General features: G+C 41.6%; 1 protein-coding gene across 1 annotated transcript in view; it reads right to left on the bottom strand.

Moving 5' to 3' along the window:
- pacs1a (phosphofurin acidic cluster sorting protein 1a) overlaps positions 1-18,002 on the bottom strand; it is an 18,963-nt gene extending 961 nt beyond the window's left edge. The window contains exons 1-23 of the mRNA XM_058415479.1: positions 17,499-18,002; positions 11,848-11,935; positions 10,425-10,514; positions 10,196-10,321; positions 9,465-9,609; positions 9,239-9,330; positions 8,966-9,049; positions 8,316-8,375; positions 7,901-8,061; positions 6,903-6,996; positions 6,326-6,409; positions 6,068-6,180; positions 5,841-5,973; positions 4,088-4,192; positions 3,645-3,751; positions 2,598-2,752; positions 1,916-2,026; positions 1,720-1,837; positions 1,584-1,626; positions 1,445-1,487; positions 1,206-1,335; positions 154-377; positions 1-48 (exon numbers count right to left, since the gene is read on the bottom strand). The exon at positions 1-48 is cut by the window's left edge and continues 72 nt beyond it. Of these exons, the coding sequence (XP_058271462.1) occupies positions 1-48; positions 154-377; positions 1,206-1,335; positions 1,445-1,487; positions 1,584-1,626; positions 1,720-1,837; positions 1,916-2,026; positions 2,598-2,752; positions 3,645-3,751; positions 4,088-4,192; positions 5,841-5,973; positions 6,068-6,180; positions 6,326-6,409; positions 6,903-6,996; positions 7,901-8,061; positions 8,316-8,375; positions 8,966-9,049; positions 9,239-9,330; positions 9,465-9,609; positions 10,196-10,321; positions 10,425-10,514; positions 11,848-11,935; positions 17,499-17,650 (2,506 nt within the window). The 5' untranslated portion in view covers positions 17,651-18,002. The remainder of the gene's footprint in view (positions 49-153; positions 378-1,205; positions 1,336-1,444; positions 1,488-1,583; positions 1,627-1,719; positions 1,838-1,915; positions 2,027-2,597; positions 2,753-3,644; positions 3,752-4,087; positions 4,193-5,840; positions 5,974-6,067; positions 6,181-6,325; positions 6,410-6,902; positions 6,997-7,900; positions 8,062-8,315; positions 8,376-8,965; positions 9,050-9,238; positions 9,331-9,464; positions 9,610-10,195; positions 10,322-10,424; positions 10,515-11,847; positions 11,936-17,498) is intronic.
- Positions 18,003-21,920: the final 3,918 nt, after the last annotated feature.

Below are 21,920 nucleotides of genomic sequence, written 5' to 3'. Positions count from 1 at the left end.
ACTCCGTGTCCCTCTCCTTTGGTTTCTTCCCCAGAAAAATAGTAGGGACTGGGGAATAGAACAATGTTTGTTTGCTCAAGCAGCAAATTTAAAACTTTTGAAGAGAAGTAATCTAGCCTGTTAGAATATCAAAGAGCAATATTGCTGGCTCACCTTTCTTGTTCTTCTCCTTGGTCACCACAGTCATGGCCATGGTGCAGGAGTTGGGCTGGAGCTCGCTAATGGAGGAGGTGGGAAGTCGGCTGACCTGTAAGGATCTGAAAGCACTCTTAAGGGTGTTCTTGTTGTCCCTCCTCTCGCCATCTTTACGCTTTTCGGCCACCCAGTAATCCACCTGTAGTCCTATAGCGTCAGTTCCATGAGACATGCTGGGACTCCTGGACGAAATACAACGATGAGTCAAATTTAGTGGCAGTGGTAGCTCAAGTCAGGTCAGGGTTTAAGCCTCAGCACTGCCAAGCTGCAACTAAACATGGCCCTTAACCCTCTCTGCTCCAGGGGCGCTGTATCATGGCTGCCCCCTGCGCTCTGACCCCAACTTCTTTAGCTGGGATGTGTGAAGAAGAGAATTCCACTGTGCTATAAGGTATGTGTGGCGATATTGATAAAGCCTTCTTCGCTCATCGTTGCGTGTGGGAATGTACTCAAATGTTTTTGTCGTCAGGAATTACAGATTTATTTCTAAACACTATAATACACAGTAGTCAATGAATCACAAATTCCTGAATCTGATTGGACAGATGGTTGCTCCAACTCCAAGGCAAAAAAAAAAATATCACAGCTTTATATTAATGAGATCATTCTAACACACTGTTTCTATAGCAACCTCAAACACAGGGACTTGCATGTAGGACACTTCATTAAATGGGATATATAGTGTGTGTATTATAGTTGAGAAAAAGTTTTCTCTGACGAAATAATTTAGCATTTTCAGAAGGAGTCTCCAGTGTCAGTACTTTCTAATAGTCTAAGCTCATTTTTTAAAATTTTACTAAAAACTCTGAATAAAGAAACTGCTATTTTGTCTTTTTTTCCTTTGCTATCTTTAGTCATCTTATGGGTAAAAAGCCTTCTTCTTCTTCTTCTTCTTCTTCCCACAGCACACAACCCAGTTGTACCTTTCATCATGTTTTCCCCATTTAATAGAATAAATGCTTGAGTAAAAAAAATGATCACAAAACCTGTTAGATCGTCACCAGACCTACCCGCTGAGAGAAGGTGAAGGTGGAGGAGTGACCGATTCTTTTATCATCCCAGCGGACAATGCATGAGCAGGAGGAGAGGTCGAAGGAACGATCAGACTCAAAGATACTCCCTCCTCACAGTCTCCACCTACTGTAAAAAAAAAAGTAAAGCTATATCAATTAAAACTAATTTTTCTCTATGACGTTTTAAGTTCTAGAGCAAGTTATGATTGTAATAAATTATCAAAAAGTATTTATACCCGATAATCCAAACATGGGCTCAATCAAACCGACTTTAACCACCTGAGTGACATGAAACAAGAAAAACAAAAAATGAACAGTGTGCATGACCAGCAAGGGGAATTGTTAAGCAGCGATGCTAATTTAAAATGTACTTACACCCACAAAGGGGACAAAATTTTGAAAGGAATCATCATCTTGCCTGAAAAAGCAGGAAATGCACACGTTTAACACCGCGTGGACGTTAAAGCCGTGTTCTACATCATAAACTGTACGATGCTGTGGAGCCACTCACAATTTATGCTTGCAGGTTAGCATAGCCTCAGCGATGGGCAGCTGGTGAGTGACCATGGCTCCATCGATATACTGACCGATTCGCCCGGTTACGTCCACACCCTCTGCAGATGATAAGCCTGGACGCAAACGCAACCACGTTCAGAGACAGAATTAAAGATCCTGATGTCTGACATGAAGCAACAACAGCTACGTACCTGATTGAGGAGGATCTGTCCGACTGAAGAACTCGCGCCACGCGCTGTCAAGGAAAGCCGAGCGATAGCGGTTGTCTAGGGAACCGAGGTACTTAGCCACTGGGTGAGAACCTACACAGAATTTGTCCTTTCGTCAGCTTGACTATACAGTTACATCAAAAGCAATCCAATCTCTCTCTCTCTTTTTTAAATAAGCTCTCATTGTAGGCAAACCCAGACAGAATGATAAGGAGCTTTTTCCCCAGAGGCCATTCGGGCTTTCAACCAGAACACCTAGATCAGGGTGTATCCGCAAAGGGCCGGTGTGGATGCAGGGTTTCATTCCATTCAAGCAGAAGCTACACCTGATTCGACCATCTTGGCTTTCAATAGCCTCAGGTGGTGTTCGGTTGGAATGAAGACCTGCACCCACACCGACCCTTTGCGGATAAGATTGGACATCCCTGACCTTGGATATTTCTGGATTTGTCTCACACCACTCACTAACTTAACTAGGCTTTTTGCACAGCACGCTTTGCAAACCTGCATCATCATATTCATATCCTCATTGTATTCATATGCTATATTTCTGATCTTCACGGCTAATTCCATTTCATTTGATTTATTATTTAAATTCCATTCTTGACAATTTTTATAACACGGACAACCATGAAAATCTGAATGTTGTATCGTGTCCACCTACCTAGTGGAACCACCAGAAACTTCAAATGCCCCAGCCAATCGGATGTCTTGTTGGCTAGCTGAGATACAAAGAAGCGCAAGATGGCTCCCAGATAGTTTTGCCCTCCAACAGCCACCACTTTCACAGGTTTAGGTGTGACGGAGTTACAGTTACAGCTGCAGAGAGGAGATATATGGGTTTAGGTGTTTTTAGCCGAGTCAGTATGATCCGATCGTTGTTTTCTCTCCTAAATATTCCATAAAACCACTGCATTTAATACAGACAATTCTAAATATACTGTATACTGAGCGTGGTCTATCAATGCCAAATAAAACAATACTGACGTTTCAATCTAGTTATAAATATTGCTTTTATTGTGTGACTTTCTTTTCTATCAAAACTATTGCTTTCTAGTCCATATTATAAATTCACACAGGCAGAATATTCCTTTCCTGCCCAGTGTGTGCTGGGATAGGCTCCAGCAGATCCCTGTGACCCTAATTACGAATAAAGGGGGTATAGATAATGGATAGACAGGCAGAATATTGTTCGTATAATCATATCAAGTCATTAGAGCTGGAGAAACTCTGTGGAGTTTACGCGCACTGCCCCTTTAAGCTCGCTCTGCTGACACATCCGTAACACGTCATGAGCAGTGATTGTGATGACGCACGTAAAACACAATAACACGTCTAATTAACGTGAAAATAGTGGAGCGCTTTCTCAATTTCGTCAGTTTTTTTCAAAAGCCTTTGGAAGAGAAAAATAGAAGTAAATAGAGTTAAAAAAAAAAATCACAAATCATAATATAAATCACATTAAGAATCAAAGGGCAGATTTGTGAGGTACACGAGAAAGGTGCTGTTTACCGCGTTTAATATTCACATGATTTGTCCAGTGCTATAAGGTGTGTAACAGTAATGCTGTGTAATGTGAGGTGTAGAATTTTTTCTTTTCGCCCTCCTTTGAAATACTGTGACTAGCTGTCACGGAACATTAGCATTAGCAAGGCGAGCTAGATGGCGAGTTCATATCCGCCCGGAAAAGAACTTGGACTGAACCGCTTACAATTTCTGAATCCGAGTGAGCAGAGCCGAGAGCGCAGCCTGAATCTCAGACACTGAGCAGGTACACACCACAGGATGCTTCTGTGCCTGCAGGGAGTCCGCCACATACTACACACACACACACACACACACACACACACACACACACACACTATCAGTATAACTACGTTAAGAGACCAGTGTACGTTATCCTAAACTGATTTTCCTTCTTTTCTTTAAACCTTGTTTTCTTAATTTTATTTGGTTGTGTTTCTGTGTTTCTAGAAGCTTCCAGCTGGCTGAAAGAGACTGATATGTTCCTGGGTAACATCTGTGTAATGTAAAATATGATGAATGTACAGGAAAACAGGATATTTTAGAAGCTACGCAGAAGCTTAATTTTTCATTTAAAAGCACAAAGAAAATCTAATGAGGTAGCACCGAGGCACAGTATTTGGTCACTACCTGTCCTTGCCAATCACTGCTATTAATGAGGATGAGGCTGTCGGGCAGGGTCGTGTCAGACACCAAGATCTGGTTCAGCTGGTCGTACACTATCTTCCTCGGCATCTAGACGTATTCGCAAGAGAAAAGGAGAGTTTTGTTTCTTTAGAACAAGCACACACAGCACTGACCGAACACGGTGATTATGCTGATACCGGTCTGTTGGCTAAACATGCTGACAGTTTCAAACATGGCACAATGCAGAAAATAACCCTGGACGTTCCAAACACTGCTATTTATATCTTTTTAGCTGACAATTTGTCAAACACACATCAGGCACAGCATTAGAGTGGGGAATTAAAGCACAGCACTTCACCCTAACAAACGTCATACGCTAGAGAGGCATTCGGATATTTCTGTGCAACAATGGTGGCAATGTTAGCCAATTACTGACTCACTGCAGAGCCAATGTGCTGTTACATAAGCAGATTGAGCGCCCACTCTGCTCCACGCTCCGCATCTCTGCTCCTAACACACCCACGCAGTGTCCCGCGCTCAAATCCATAGCCCAAATGATTCACCGCCTTTACTGTGGACCCTCCAGGGCTGTTTACTCTGCAGAGCTTTAGCGAGATTCTCTGGCACAGCCACGGTTTAAAGTGAACCAAATCACCTTAATGAACAAACACAGAGTATTTATTAATAAAGCCAGATATATAGTCATACCTGGACGATATGTTATACTATAGAATATATTACAAATATAATTTGTTAATTAAATGAGGACATTATAAAGGTTACATTACATAGGTGATCATCAACTATGTACAAGGCTAAAGTAAAGCCAATTAGAGAATCCTAAATACGCATGCTGCAATATGCATCTTAATCATGCTGCTTAAAAAGAATTGTGTTGAAATTATATATATAGCGACGCACACGCACCCGGCCATCCATGTGATGTAAAAGAAAACATGATTCATCAGACCAGGCCACATTCTTCCACTGCTCCGTGGTCCAGTTCTGATGCTCACAATGCCCATTGTTGGTGCTTTCGGTGGTGCACAGGGGTCAGCATGGGCACGGTGACTGGTCTATGGCTATGCAGTAACATATGCAACAAACTGTGATGCACTGTGTATTCTGACACCTTTCTATCAGAACCAGCATTAACTTCTTCAGCAATTTGAGTAACAGTAGCTTGTCTGTTGGATCGGATCACACGGGCCAGCCTTTGCTCCCCACGTCCATCAATGAGCCTTGGCTGCCCATGACCCTGTCACCGGTTCACCACTGTTCCTTCCTTGGACCACTTTTGATAGATACTGACCACTGCAGACCGGGAACACCCCACAAGAGCTGCAGTTTGGAGATTCTCTGATCCAGTGGTCTAGCCATCACAATTTGGTCCTTCGTCAAACTCGCTCAAATCCTTACGCTTGTCCATTTTTCCTGCTTCCAACACATCAACTTTGAGGACAAAATGTTCACTTGCTGCCTAATATATCCCACCCACTAACAGGTGCCATGATGAGGAGATCATCAGGTGTTATTCACTTCACCTCTCACTGCTCAGAATGTATATATACACCAGAGGTAGTAATGTCAGCATAGTGAATTCATGATAAATCATGGGTCTACATGACTAGACTTCATAACTGATCCCAACTACAGGTGATCATTAGTTAAAAATTTATTTGTATAGTGATTTTAACAATAGACATTGTCTCAAAACAGAGATCTGTAATCCATGTGAGGATGGGAAGGAGCTCACCTGTGGAGTGAGGCTGAGCTCAGGTGAGCGCTCACTGTCTGAGCTGTTGGTCCGCTCGCTGAGAGGTTTAGAAAGCTGCCTCTCTTTCATGGGAGTCCCTCGCTTATGCTTAGGAGTGTGACCACCATCCAGCCTGAGAATGAGTAACAGTAGCACGTCACACAGCAGGAGGTATTACACGGTGAGGTGTGTGTGTGTGTGTGTGTGTATGTGTGTGTGGTACCAGCCTTGGGGAAGGCATGCTCTGGCTGCTGCTCCTCTGTGGGGATCGTGGTCTCTCTGCCACAGAAACAGTGATGCTGGGAGTTCCATCGCTCCAAACCTCCAACTCATTCAACTCCTACAACACCAACTACAACATTACCTACCAGCTACATGACACATCAGGACAAAAGACAGATCAATTACATACTTGGAAAGACAGAAATAAAAGACGACAAAGACAGCCATAAAAGGAAGGATGGATGAAAAGATCGTGACCCCACCGCTGTGTCCGTCTCGGAGAAAAAAGCGTCATCCAGGTGTGCGCTGCTAGAGCGCTGAATTTTACTCGATGTGGTCTGTTCCACCTGGATGGACAGATATTTAGATTTAGGTAAAGAGACAGATGTAGGTATGGATAAATTAATGACTGCTGTATAGGTACATAGACGGAAGCTGGGATGGATGAAAAGATGTTGTTCTGCTGAGATAACGTTTTGAATGGATGGATTGCTAGATGTTAGATAGATGGATGGATAGTTGGGAGAAAGGGAGGGATGAATTGATGAAAAATAAATAGTTGGATGACTGAACTGATAAATGGAGAGTGTAGTAGAGGTGGAGGTACAGATGGATGGTTGGATAGATAAATAGTAGACTAATTAAATATGGATAACAGATCGTTCAATGAATGATCAACAAATATATCGGTCAATAGTTGAATAGTGATGGACAGATAGATGGAGATGGAGAAGAAGTTGGGTAAACGGATCGTAGTTTCAATAGAAATATTGACCTACACTGAAATATGAGCTGATATTAAGTTAAAGGTGAGATTTGCTGTAAATATGACACACTCACAGGATTCAGTGTGTCTCTGCCCAGAGAACATCTGCTGCTCAGACTGCCAAACTCATTGTGAGAGCTGGACTGAGAGATAGCTTCAAAGAATGGCCTAGACACACACACACACACCCCAAGACAGAGAAAATGCATACACAGTAAGAGGCAGTGGAATACTTTAGTAGACGTTTATAAGAAGCCAGTCGTTGGTATTTTTATCTTTGGCTTTAGGTCACAGAAGCGAATCTGTACTCTGATCATGGTGTAAGATACACCCCCTCATAGTGCAGGGGTCTCACAAGGGAATCATGATCTAGAAAAAAATACTTGAATAAGCTTTGTATAGCAGTTTTCAGCAGATGCTTGTTACATAAGACTTCTCGGGGCTGTGGAGTGGTGCGGCAATAGTGACTTACAAAATCGCTATTGGTAAAAGAAATGGAACTCTCATATGTGCTTGTTGAAGAAAGAAAAAGTCGTTTGGGGTTGAGAGAACTGGCTTGGTTGGTCAGTGAGATTTACATTTCAACAAACTTTAAAAGGGTGATTCCAAGATTGTACAGGATTTATTTAGCATTCATACCGTCAAAGTGACCTCACTGGTCGCTATCACAATGTTCTTGTGAGTTTGACGAGACTTTCATGAAGGTGAATATCTACACCGAAGTGTCTTATATCAAAGCCAGTGAATCTGTTAGATATCACACTTTATACTGTATCTGTTTCCAATGTTCTTTGTTTTCTGTAATCTTATCTTAGACGCCTGAATGGGTTTATTGCACCATTCCAACATCTGCTCAGATTTAATCCTTTGTTCTTTATAAACTATGCAAGACATGTGTGATGTATGGCGTATTCAGACTGTTTTGAGTCTGTTTTTATGTAAGGCTTCAGTTTTATTTATAAAGGCTTTAGTGTTCTTTTCTTCTTCTATTCTCTGCCAACGCAGCATGATCTGTCTGGATTGTGAATGTGTCTGGATTGTGCATGTAATTAAGTGTGTTATTGTATGTTACGGGAGCTTGGGCTTGGGCATGCTGAGGACACTGTCCGTCTCCTCCATGTCTGGTCCACTGTCACTGTGGTTGTACATCTCCAGACTGTTGTAGAGCTCATCCAGGTCTTCCTCTACATCACGAATCTGCTCCTGAGATACGTGGTCCAAGCCAAATCCCACCTACATCAAGATCCCACATGAAGCAATCAAACACTGCAATGCGAACTACAAAATACGAGCAATCAAACACTGCAATGCAAACAACACAAAGGATTTGTGGTGAAGATTTCTGATAAATATTTACTCATATTAAGGGAGGGGGAAGGGGTGAAATCACAGACCCCCACAATATAAACAGGATGGGTGGAGGATGGTAGAGGAAATGGAGAAAGGGACACAGAGAAAGGCATGGAGTGAGATTGATGTGGGTTTACCTCATCAGAAACTTTGAACCTTTTCAGCAGTGCCACAAATTTCTGCTTGATGTTAGGCTGCTGAATATAAAACACTTTACGTCAGGCAGAAAAGTGGGAAAAGCAAATCCACACGAATTAAGCTGTACAACACAAGCAGCAAAAATAGCAGCAAGCAGAGGAGGAGGATAAAGAACAGTAACAAGGCAGAACGCTTACAGAGCTGGCACACGATCTAGCACATCACCGGCTAGTAGACAGATCGCGCGGCTAATCAAAAACAGCAAGCTGACACCGGCATGTGAAGAGAGATGTCCCAACCTCGCACTTCGACATAGTCAATACATATTGACCTCCTTATGTCTCAGCACATTTCAAAGGACTCTAGCCATTAAAATAATCAGGCTCTTGTTCAAAAAGGCCAACAGGGACCTCGGGCTACCATAAACACATAGGCCTGTTCCCTGGGATTAGAGTCAATTTGAAGAAATGGAGCACTTCAAGGAGAGAAATAAACACTGATGGGCATGTTGCCCAAGATGTAATAGACGGGTGTTCAGGAAACAGTTTTCTACTTGTTTGTCTTGAATAAGATTAAAATTGAAGCAGGTGAAAACAAGCACAAAAAGGCCATTTAGAGCCAGCAGCAGCAATCTGCTCCGGCAACTCACATTAGCTCTTGTAATGGAAGCCGCAGAGGTAAGTTTACGATGAGGCTTCTTCTTCCTTACTTCATCCTCATCGTCATAAAGGTACTGCCAAAGAGGAATAAAACATGATTATTAGGGAAATTATTTATCATTATAATTGTTATGGTTTGTTTATTCGCTTGTCGACTAGCTAACTTAACACTTTGTTGCTCGATGATAAGTTTCATGAGTTTCTTAAGTTTCATGATCAGTAGTTTCTGTGTTTATTTAAAGCTGACTGTTTTTTTTCCTAACCTGTCCATGTAACGGGTCATCACTGCCGTCCTGCTCGGATGAGTAGCTCTCTTCCTCCTCCTCGGAGTAGTTATCAATGTCAGGGGATCGATCTACATAGGGGCAGAGGGACGACGAGTAAAGAATAAATTAGCAGAGAAGATTTGAGAGTTTTGAACCTAGCTATGTACCTATGAGATACATGTGTGTGTGTGTGTGTGTGTGTGTACAAGTGAAACTCCCTCACCAGACAGCTTGGCCTTTGGTCTCTCTGGATCTATTGGTTGACTGGACATGGAGTAAACCCTGATCTCAGCCACAGGTACAGCCACGTCCTTTATTTTAGTATGCAGACGCAATACCTGAGCACCTTCAGTGGGATGCTGCATCACCTTGAAGATGACAAGAACAATATAACACATGATGCAGATGCATGTTAGGTGCACGAGAATGTGGAAAACGCGCAGATTTCCGCATCTGTGTGTTCAAGATGGCCTTCTTTATGTATAAAAGTCTACTGAAACACGTTTCAACTTTAATACACTTCTTGGCTAAAAATAAAGTCACCTAGCTAATGTTAGTGAATTATATGTTTTTGATTGGTATGAGAGATTTTAAGAAATTTAGCTATCGCTTAGAATATGACAATGCAAAATGAGACACCTGTGAGAGCTAGTTTGTTTGTGTTTAGCTCACTGACTAGCTATCCTGTTAGCTAACTGAGCTGATTATGGACAAATCTTTGTTGATGTAGTTTACTTCAAAAAGGCTAGGATCGTGTTAGATAAAATCACAGAGAATACCACTGAGCAAGGACTAATTTGTATTTCATTTGTGTTGTCAGCATTTCCAAACTAATTAACTAGCCAGCTAACTATAAGGGAAACCAATTTAGGGAAGTGTGTCCACTGTAGGATTTTTTTTTTGTAATAGCCTGTTTGTCTTGCTAATCTGCAGTAGACTGATAATATTGCTTACCTCTGCCATATTAATCAGGCCCAATGCTAGCGTTTTGTAGCCCAGGATTGTACGATTCTTGTACCTTTTCCTTCGCTGGAGCATGATTTGCAGTCTGTTAGAATCTCTCTTCAAAAAGTGTGGATACTTTTGGATTAAAAGAGCGGAGAAAAAGTAAGAAACAGTACAAAAACTGTTGTCAAATGTGTGACAAATGAATACAGGTACACAAAGACACACAGGATCAAACCTGAAGGGAGAACGTGAGCTGTAAATCTGTCTCGGTGAGCCCAGGAGATGGCAGTAGGATTTCATTAGAGCGTAGAATCCGCTTTGATCCCTGCAAGGTCACGCGTTATGTGATGAGTTAGTGACTCAGAGGGATGCTGCATTACTTTCTGAATGACAAGCTGAAGAGGAGTATTGACAATGAAATATAAAAGGTGACTGATGGATAGATTGGTAGGATTGACAGAATGAATTGGATTTATTCAATATGCCGTGTAGACTTTTGTGTAATATATATATACTATGAGGAAAATTTCCACATTCAAATGTCTGGGTTGTGTTACATGTAAGTATAGACAGAAGAGTCTAGCTTGTCTGAAGAAGATTGTGAATTACGGATTGAATCAAAATACAAAACTAATGTACAAATTGTGTCTCCATGTGGAGCTAAGGGGCCAAATCCAATCCCTGAAAAACAACCCCATACTATAATCCCCCCTCCACTAAACTTTACACTCGGCACAGTGCGGTCAGGCAAGTACTGTCCTCCTGGCAACCGCCAAACCCAGACTCGTCCATTGGATTGCCAGACAGAGAAACATGATTGGTCACTCCAGAGAACACTCTAGAGTCCAGTACAGTGCTTTACACCACTGCATCCGATGCTTTGCATAGCACTTGGTGATGTAAGGCTTGGATGCAGCTGTTCGGCCATGAAAACCCATTCCATGAAGCTCTCTACACACTGATCTTGAGCTAATCTGAAGTGAAGTTTGGAGGTCTGTAGCTAGTGTGCTCCTCAGCATGCGCTGACCCCGCTCTGTGATTTTACGTGGCCTACCACGTTGCTGTTGTTCCCAATTGCTTCCAATTTGTTATAATACCACTAACAGTTGACCATGGAATATTTACTAGTAAGGAAATATCACAAATGGAATTATTGCACATGTGGAAACCTATCACGGTACCACGCTCCTGAGAGCGACCCATTCTTTCACAAATGTTTGTAGAAGCAGGCTGCATGCCTAGGTGCTTGATTTTATACACCTGTGGCCATGGAAGCGATTGGAACACCTGAATTCAATGATTTTGAGGGAAATATAGTGTACAAGTAAATCATTTTCAGCGTACTTATTAACTTCATACTTTTTCAATGGCTGAATTTTAAACAGGGTTCTAGGTAACGTACGGTGCACTACATCATTATATTCTATCCCATGAGGGCATCGCATACAGTGAATAAAAATCCATTTAGGAGCAGCAAAAACAAAAGTGTACAGTTAAGTATTTACTGTAGGTCATAAAATAACATTAAGTTTACACAAAAAAATATGTCATAACTTCAACAAAACCCAGGCCATATAAGAGAACAAAAAATAATTACTTAGTTATTTCTAGAAAGAAAGAAAGAAAGAAAGAAAGAAAGAAAGAAAGGAGGGGTTTACCTGAAGTTTCACTGCAATGACCACTGATGTGAGGTCTCTGTCAAGGTCCTTTAACATCACCAGTTTCTTAAGCGTCAAACTGAGGAGTCTGAGAGAAAGACAGAGAGAGAGAGAGAGAGAGAGAGAGAGAGAGAGAGAGTCACTCTAGCAGCCATTAGAGTCCAAATCCAATTCAATTCAATTTTCTATACGTACAGACATACATTTCTATACAGAGTATACATTTAACTTGACGTCTCACCAAAAAAATACCGCCATGAAACAGTTCTAACATTTTGATGTAGACCTTTAGAGCCTTATGGTGCAATCAGGGACATCTTGAACAAATGCAATGTGAAGTGAGCTGTGTTTACATATCAGAAGTATGGCCTGAAAAACCCTGGAGATGTCTTAACTTGAAACCATCAGAATCTTCAATTTCATCACGTCCTCAAATCATGAACCAGAACGTCGCCTCTGCATCATTTTGTTGCCACGCCACTCACAGCACAAGCATCATCCCAGCTAACAGAGACATAATCAGAGCAGTTTGTATTGGACAGCTTCTAAAATTAGAGGGATAATTAAATAATTAGACTGCTGCTCAGAGATCGCTCTCAGTAAGACAATACTAATATTATAGAAATGTTACAGCAACAAAAACTAATAACCTTGCGATTTCCGGACACTGGGGAAACCTGAAAGATTTACAATTCCTGGAACTGTGAGAAGAACCATAAATGTCCTAAGCTTTAAATTGTTAGCTGGGATGTGTCAGGTGTTTGAGTCTGGATTTTAGTACTTATGAGCCAGAAAGATTGTGACAGCTACAACAGCTAAAATAATCCCAAACAAACAGCTTGTAAATCTAAAGAAGCAAACGCTGCTATAGATCATCTTCTACAGCTGTCTGTATCTCCCAACATGAAAGGATTTGAAGCATCACACCACAGATCTGACTAGGACTTACTGTCTTCTGAAAGGGAACTGCTCGAAGCCTTTTCTCTTGAATTTCTGGTATAATTCACCTAGATGACTAACCGTCCTTAGTGAAGTGTAACTCTAGAGTCAGGAGACTTCTTGGGGAGGGGGGGAGCGAGAGAGAGAGAGAGAGAGAGACCTCTTGACCATTAAAAAGGTTAGCAAAAGACATGTTTTCCTTCCAAAACTTACACGTACATAAAGGTCAGCTTGTTCTGTTATATAATCTACAACATGGCAGTTTGCTGCAGTTTATACTACAAGGTTAAGTACTAAGCATGGAAAGGTCTCGTTGTTTTTCTAGTGACTCCTAATCTATTTCTTCCGCACTTAAGTCAGGTTTTTGACATTTAAATCAAAGAAAAATAAACAACAAAAACAGCAGACTTGGCATAAGGCATAACATTATGACCACCAGCCTAATATTGTCTTGGTCCCCCTTTTCGCTGCCAATACAGCCCTGACATGTTGAGACATAGACTCCACTAGATCCCTGATACCAAGATGTTAGCAGCAGGTCCTGTAAGTTGCAAAACAGAGTCAGCCCCCATGGGCTTAAAGGATACTTTTGATAGATACTGACCACTGCAGACCGGGAACACCCCACAAGAGCTGCAGTTTTGGAGATGCTCTGATCCAGTGGTCTAGCCATCACAATCTGGCCCTTCGTCAAACTCAAAGCTCAAATCCTTACGCTTGTCCATTTTTCCTGCTTCTAACACATCAACTTTGAGGATAAAATGTTGACTTGCTGCCTAATATATCCCACCCACTAACAGGTGCCATGATGAGGAGATCATCAGTCTTATTCACTTCACCTCGCACTGCTCAGAATGTTATGGCTGATCGGTGTAGGTGATACCTGGGGGTAACATCATTCAAATCCTGATGATGGCAAAACAAGTTCAATAGAGCAAAAACTGCCAATCTTGTCTGGTTATCATAACCGATTGTGGGCTTCTGTGACCTCATTCATGCAGAAGAGGTCAGAGGCTGTAAATGTTAAAGCCTCTCCATGCAGCAGCCTGAGCAGCAGTTACAAAAAATGTGGTTTGCTGGTTTCATGTTCCAGAGGAAGCATGTTATAATCTTCACGACTGGTAGCTGTTGCATGACAGGAAAGAGATACTTTGCCATTGCACTAGGTGATGGTATAGATATACAGGAGCAAAGTCATGAAATATGAACTGAAGAATGCTTAACGTGGACAACTTTCTTCTTTTTGCATCGGTATAAAAATTTACAGTCATGTCTAAACCTCACCTTTTCTCTCCACTGTACAGTTGTAAAGTTCTAGTTTGGTAGTATTAATAATTAAACGCCTAAATACAATTTACACGTTATACATTATATTGCCAAATGTTTTGGGACAGCCCTCTAAATCAATGAATTCAGGTGTTGTTTTTCAGGGGTTGGGTTCGGCCCCGGGCTCGGTTCCAGTGAAAGGAACTGGAACACTTAATGCTTCAGCATACCAAAACATTTTGGACAATTTCATGCTCCCAACTTTGTGGGAACAATTTGGGGATGACCCCTTCCTGTTCCACCATGACTGAACGCCAGTGCACAAAGCAAGGTCCATGAAAGAGCAAGTTTGGTGTGGAGGAACTTGACTGCGAGCCAAACCTTCTCATCCAACATCAGTGCCTGACCTCACAAATGTGCTTCTAGAGGAATGGTCAAAAAGTCCCATAAACACACTCCTAAACCTTGTGGAAAGCCTTCCCAGAAGAGTTGAGGCTGTTATAGCCGTAAAGGGCGGGGCAACTCCATATTACGTTCATGTGCATGTAAAGGCAGACGTCCCGAAAATTTCGGCAATATAGTGTATGTCATTCATAAACAAAGAATGATTAGGACTCTGAATTAATAAGCTGCCATTACATTAACACCAATACCGCTGCTGTAACAATTTTCTGTACTGCTTTTGTTCATTTACATTTACTGCTTGTCTAGTTGCTTCTATTGAAAGAAGAGTATATAATAGTAGCTTACTGCAACCTTTCCTTTTTAAAACTTAATATTTAACATATTCTTCATGGTAAGTAAGAATCTACAACAAAAAAAGCCCAGACCTTCAGTATATGCTGACTACATGCTCCATATTATAGTATACACTTTACTATCTGAAGACGATGAGACGATCGAACTGTGGAGTTGCAGAGCTGCAGTCTGGTTTGTGCATAAACATTGATCCATATTACATTACATTATTTATTCATTTGACAGATGCTTTTATCTAAAGAGAGGCAGAATTCAGTCCAAGCATAGAGCTGGTAAAGGAGCTGACAGGAACACAAATGCTGCACCACTAATTTACCAGAAACAACTAGAAACAGGGGTTAGACTGCGAAGTGCTAGTTTTCAGTTCTAGTAAAGCCTAGTCATGATACCCTAGTCACAACCGATAAAAGGTTAGATTTTTACATAGACTAACATAAAATGTACAGTATATTGCCAAAAGTTTTGGGACACCCCTCCAAATCAATGATATTGGGTGTTGTTTTTCAGGGGCTGGGCTTTGTTTCTTAGTTCTAGTGAAAGGAACTCTTAATGTTTCAGCTTACCAAGACATTTTGGACTCCCAACTTTGTGGGAACAAAACTGGGACGCCCGCCTTTACATGCACATGAATGTAATATGGAGTTGGCTCACCCTTTGCAGCTATAACAGCTTCAACTCTTCTGGGAAGGCTTTTCACAAAGTTTAGGAGTGTGTTTATGAGGATTTTTGACCATTCCTCTAGAAGCACATCTGTGAGGTCAGACACTGATGTTGGACAAGAAGGTCTGGCTTGCAGTCTCCGCTCTAATTCATCACAAAGGTGTTCTATGGGGTTGAGGTCAGGACTCTGTGCAGGCCAGTCAAGTTCCTCCACACCAAACTCACTCATCCATGTCTTTATGGACCTTGCTTTGGTCACTGGTGTGCAGTCATGGTGGAACAGGAAGGGGTCATCCCCAAACTGTTCCCACAAAGTTGGGAGCATGAAATTGTCCAAAATGTTTTGGTATGCTGAAGCATTAAGTGTTCCAGTTCCTTTCACTGGAACCGAGCCCGGGGCCGAACCCAACCCCTGAAAAACAACACCTTGTCTTGGTATGAAGCTGAAGCACAAGGGGCCGGGCCCAACCCCTGAATTCAAAGATTTGGAGGGGTGTCCCAAAACTTTTGGCAATACAGTGTACATAGACATGAGTAACAGCACATATGGGAACCTGTCAGTGAAGCGAATAAGGGTATTTCACAGTAAAATAAACATGGTGTGTGAAAATTAGCTTGTGGTCCACATGGGAATTAGTGGCCTCTTTCATGGGAAAAAATGGTAACCGTGAAATCCACACTAAGTAGGTTAATAAAAAAAAAAGAGGGTGAGAAACCAGATGGTGTTGGGTCAGACTGAAAGTGAACTAAGCTAAAAATTACCAAAGAAGTTGCAACATGCGGTCATTACAGAGCTAGTTAAAGAGCTGGACTCGAAAGAGTTGCTGTATGAGCTTGTGATCACCTATGACTGAAGATCTCTTCTTTTCAATCTTTTTAGCTTGGGACACATTTAACCGTCAAATAATGTCCATGGACCTCAGATTTATTTCATGAATATTATTCAAGCGGGTATGATCCGATTTAGCTAAATATTTCTGAATTTCCTACAAACATAATCCATTAGGTCCATTGTTTTGTTTGTTGTTATTCAGGTCAGATATTTGGATGAAATAATTCAACTGACCAGTCAAGCAGACTAAAAGTAGAAAAATTCAGTAAACACTATTACTTTAATAATGATGTGTGACTGATTTGTCCGGAGCCAGAAATGAAATAAATTCTACAAAAAATGGGATTTTCCTTATACTGAGTATCCAAAACATTTCTATAATCTACATTTTCAATAATTCCGATTTACTAGAAGAACCACCATCTCAAAGAAGTAACATCACAGAATTCCACCTCGGAAAAGTAAAACAAATAAAAATAAACAAACTAGGAATTACTAGGAACTAGGAAGTGGGAGAGCTGTTCAAGCAGACCTTGAGAAGTCAGAAATTTCCCAGTTCTCATGCTGCATTCAACTTTCCTCGTCAGGGATAATTTGAAGTTCTGTTCACAGTGCATGCAGGCCATAATAATCTGACATCACTCCATAAAGTTTGGGTAAGTTGAGTAGGGCCTGTTTTTATCGTAGGCAGGAAAGCAAAAGTTACAACTTCACCTCAAACATGTAACTAGTTAAGAAGTTTTCTCTGGTTTTGGTGGAGAAAATACAACCTCCAGCCTCCATCCAAACCCAGCATTGTTGAATCCTCTCTGGGTACCTGTACTAGTCATGTCTCCCTGTGACGTCATAGGGGCACACCAGCCCTAACTTCTCACAGGTATAACAGAAATTCAGGACCAGCTCAGAAATTCATCACCAACATTAGTAATCACATCAGAAATATTTTAAGACAAATATTTTGAATATATGTCTCATGATGGAGTTTTCCTTAATGTCCAAAGGCGTTCAAAGTTGAAACAGTGTTTTTAAGGGGGAAATTGTACATCATGTGTGGAAGGACGTCTTGTGTGAAGTTTTAAATGAGGGACTGCGTCCTACACGACGTGACAGGAGTTAAAATTTGACAAATGCTGCAACCTGTAACCCCAAGCGCGCACGCGCACACACACACACACACACACACACACACACGTACCTTGGCACACAGCTGGGAGAGGAGCGGTCGATTTCCCATGTCGCAAACAGGTTCATTTGAACCGGACGATTTGATGAAATGCTGACCGATTTGAAGGGTTGCAGGTGCGGAGACGCAACTCCCGCTCGCTGAACTCCTCCTCGCTCCGACATGCTAACGGCGTAGGGGGGAATTAAAATCGCAGTACAAGTCTTCTTGATCAAGCTTCGCTCTCAGTTCGCTCCCGCATCTTTAGCGGGGGGGAAAATCGTTGCGCGCGTCACGATGCGCGTCTCTGTCGCATGCACCGCTCCGTTCCCAACGCCGTTCATCTTATGCCTCCTCAGTGTAAAGAGCCTGTCTGCTGAACACGCTGCATTCCAACCTGCTCTGGTCTGTGTGACAAGTGAAGCTTTTTTAGCAGCAGGAAGGCGGAAATCTGTCCGAACGATCACACAGAACAGCGACTCCTCTGGTTAAAGGAGCGCGCGATCGCCTCGACGGATTCATCGCGCGCTCGAGCATGAAGCGGTGCAGATGCGCGCGCCTGCGCGTTCGCCGTGCGTTTTTCCATGCAGAGCACGATGCTTTCTGGAGCATTTACGCAACAAATACGACTGCAGTGTGTCGACTGGTATATACAGTAGCTACGTTGCGTTGGTTATTTTAAAATGTTGTTATACAAAAGACTGACCATCATGTTCATATGCACCTGTTGGACATCCATTTCCAGATTCAGTCCCGTCTTTGTTGTTGTTATTCTTATAGCCTCCACTCTTCTGGGAAGACTTTTCCAGACTTTTTTGTTCATTCAGCTAAAAGAGCATTAGTAAGGCCAGGCAGTGATCCTGGGTGAGGAGGCATACTGCGCAGTCAGAATTCCAATTTATCATGTGAAAAAGTGGTTTAATTGGGTTGAGGTCAGTGCAGGCCACTCGAGTTCTTCCACAGCAACCCTGGTTATCCATGACATTACTGTATAAGGCTTGCTTTGTGCAATGGAACATTGCATCATGCTAGAACCTCACTTTGAATTTACAGTGAATATAAATCTTCATTTTACAGCATAAAAAGACTTTCTAGAAAATTCAACAGGAAAGCTGAGATGAAGTACAGTCTGAGGATTTCTCTCTCTCTCTCTCTCTCTCTCTCTCTCTCTCTCTAGTCATGTGTCTCTAATAGCTGCGCCATCTAAAATGCTGGTTCCAATCCTTTATCTCTTGCTCACGCTCTGTAATGAGGAAAGTGGAGATAATTACATCATATGCTGAAACATCTAGTCCTTCGGGGATACAATTTTCATCTCTGCAGAATGCAGCAATCCAAAATGTCCCTCAGGGATCAATAAAGTCCATCCATCAAATATAAAGATGCACATATAGTATACAGAAGACAGGGATACAGAATACAGAAGATATTCTTTCAGTTGATGTGTTGGTTATGGTGGTCTAAGACATCAGGCCAAAGTCTCAAAAGAGGGCCCAGATCTGGTTACATCATTTTAATCCCCATAAAGCCGTTCAGTGGGATCTTGTGCCATGTTGATGGGGCTGGAGTCATCCTGGAAGAGACTTCCCGTCAGGATAGACACCACACACACATATATACTCAACCACTTGTCGAGTGCATGAAGAATGACTCAGCTGACAAGATCACTTTTCCCCCACATCTCTATACCAGTGCTTGTGTTTTTTTGCCCTACTGAACTCCTAAATCTGCATCTGTCCATGTAATGGCAAACGTAATGTCTCTCTAAGTGTAGTAGATTGTTTTGTATTTTGTATTGGATTGTTCTTGTTGAAGGTCTGATCACATCCTGTATTCGCCTTATCAGTCATCTGTTCAGCTTCTGTTTTTCCTTCAAACAAATCACTTATGTTTATTCACTGTGCAGTTTCATCTACAGGCTCCAGCCCTGATGTCTTTTACAAGACTATTTATAAAAGGCACTGTGTTTTTTACTTACTTGATCCCAAATCAAGGTCAACATGACTGTACACCAGTGCACAAAGCAAGGTCCATAAAGACATGAGATTTTGAGTTTGGTGTGGAGGAACTTGACTGACCTGCACAGAGTCCTGACCTCAACCCCACAGAACACCTTTGGTATAAATTAGAGTAAAGACTGAGAGCCAGGCCTTCTCATCCAAGATCAGTGCCTGACCTCTAGAGTGATGGTCAAAAATTCCTATAAACACACTCCTAAACCCTTCCCAGAAGAGTTGAAGCTGTTATAGCTACAAAGGGCAGGCCAACTCCATATTGCATTCATGTGCATGTAAAGGCAGACGTCCCAAAACTTTTAACAATATAGTGTAGGATGTTCTCTAGAAAACTGTCTAGAAACATTTCCACTCTTTATGTTTTCCCAGCGTCCCTAATATAAATGTCCATCTGGCTTGAGTTCATCTGGCTGAGACAGCCCTAACTGTCACAGGTTCCAGTTACTTTACTAGTCTTTTGTTGCTGTTGTTGTTGTTGTTATTGCTGCTGCTGTTGTTCAGGGGATTTACAGACAAACATTCAGAATCAATATGTAAGCCATTTTTAATCACCACAATGGATTTCTCCTTGATGTGCACTTTATGCTGCCTTTAAAGATTGCAGTAAACAAAGCACAACCTACACATACTGTATAATGTGCATGAGCTGAATAGGCTACATAAATTACAGGTTGGGGGTTCACATTGACAATATACAATTTACACATAAAATTGCCCATTGCTCTACTTTTAGCAGGTCCACAGAGCACAATGTGAAGCCGTAGATCAATTTTACACATTGCTATACGTGCTATTATGGAATGTGTTAAATATTACAGAAGTGTTGCAGAAGAAAGGTGATTAAACTGGGCTGCTGATTAACCAGGAACGTAACACTGGGGGGAGTAGGGATTTTCAACCATTTTTACCCTCACCAACAACAGACCTACCTGACAGCATAAGTGCTTGTTTGTTCTGGTAAAATGTATCTAGTAATATTTGGCAAAGGGCTTTAAGCAGCACATGAACTGCATGACACAAGAGTGTCTTCATGCAATACAGTGCTGTGTTCATGTCGATCTGTTCAGTAACAGATGGGAAAAAATTTTAGATCACTAGGGTAGAAGATGTGCTGTTTATTCCACTGCACTCTCATCTGACATGTTTTTGAATTTATATCTCAATAGCACTTGCCATCAACCTACACACCTATTCAGGTAGCTCTGTGACTTACAAACCACTTCACCATCTCTTTCTTTCTGTACTCTCCTGGTTGTTCTGAGAGATCAGTGAGATTTAGGTCATGTGAGGCTATACTGTCATGTGACAGTCACTATGCTGTAGCCTACTATTGCCATCTAGTGGGTAAAAATCTCTAATGGGCCCAACCAGTGTTTCATAACCCCATTGAAGAATGATATAGTTATTTCCTTACCAACCTGCACTACATCTAATTTCATCTTCAGAAAACTCGGTTTTCCCGACATTGCAAGTTTTTCTGTTCTGGGCAATCCAGGGGAACTGCTTTCCTTCATTTTCCAGTCATTTAGGGTCAGATAGAAGCAAAATTTAAATGAATACTGTGAGCATATGTTCTTATATTCTACACAAGGAGATGAACAGCTTCGAAGCCCCTGGAAGGTCAAATGTCAAATGATGGACCTTAGACATCAGATGGGAAATGTGCAGACATCTCCCGAAACCCTCATGATCATATCTGTGGCTTGGGTGACTTTATAAGATACGGATGCTTACATGGTATTAAAATAAGTGTCAAGAACCAACGATAAAACGGGAACTCTAAGACGAAGTCATTTAAAGAATGTAATTTTTTTTTTTAAATCGTTGGTTTATTTTGATAAGCATGCTTAATCAAGCACGCTCGCTAAGCTAGCATCCAATCTTCTTGTAACCTACAGAGTGAATTACGTTTATTGTTTCTTAAGCCTTGACTAGAGATTATAGAGAACAGAGAAAGTATTATTCCTATTATAATTGATAATAAGCTTACATTCCCACTCTTTGCAGGTTATGTCACAGCTTTCCAGAAGAAAGGGAAACCCTTGATACTTTCACCTTCTTCTAGACTAAGTCCAACATGGAAGAAGCGGTCAAAACCTCTCCAGAAAAGAGGAGGCTGTTGTTATAACAGCAAAGGGAACGTGATCACTAGAATGGGATGGAAGTGTGTTTATTTAATATTAGAATTTGAATATATTGATGATGAATTTTTGATCATGTATTGATTAGATTTAAGTAAATAAAAACACAAGTCTGAAATTCCATGTCTGAAGGGTTACCTGCAGTGATTTTTGTGAGACAGATGAATTAAAAAAGGAATATTCAGGAGAGGAGTGTCTTCAAAATAGTCTGAAGGGCGTGTCTGAAAAACTGCTAAAAGACACGCCCACCGGTCTGCAGTCTGCTCACAGCTCCTCCTCACTGCAGTCGCCCAGCCCAT

This window comes from Hemibagrus wyckioides, linkage group LG18 (genome assembly GCF_019097595.1).
Source record: "Hemibagrus wyckioides isolate EC202008001 linkage group LG18, SWU_Hwy_1.0, whole genome shotgun sequence".
NCBI classification, from domain to species: Eukaryota; Metazoa; Chordata; class Actinopteri; order Siluriformes; family Bagridae; genus Hemibagrus; species Hemibagrus wyckioides.
This window is presented reverse-complemented; position numbering and strand designations above follow the sequence as displayed.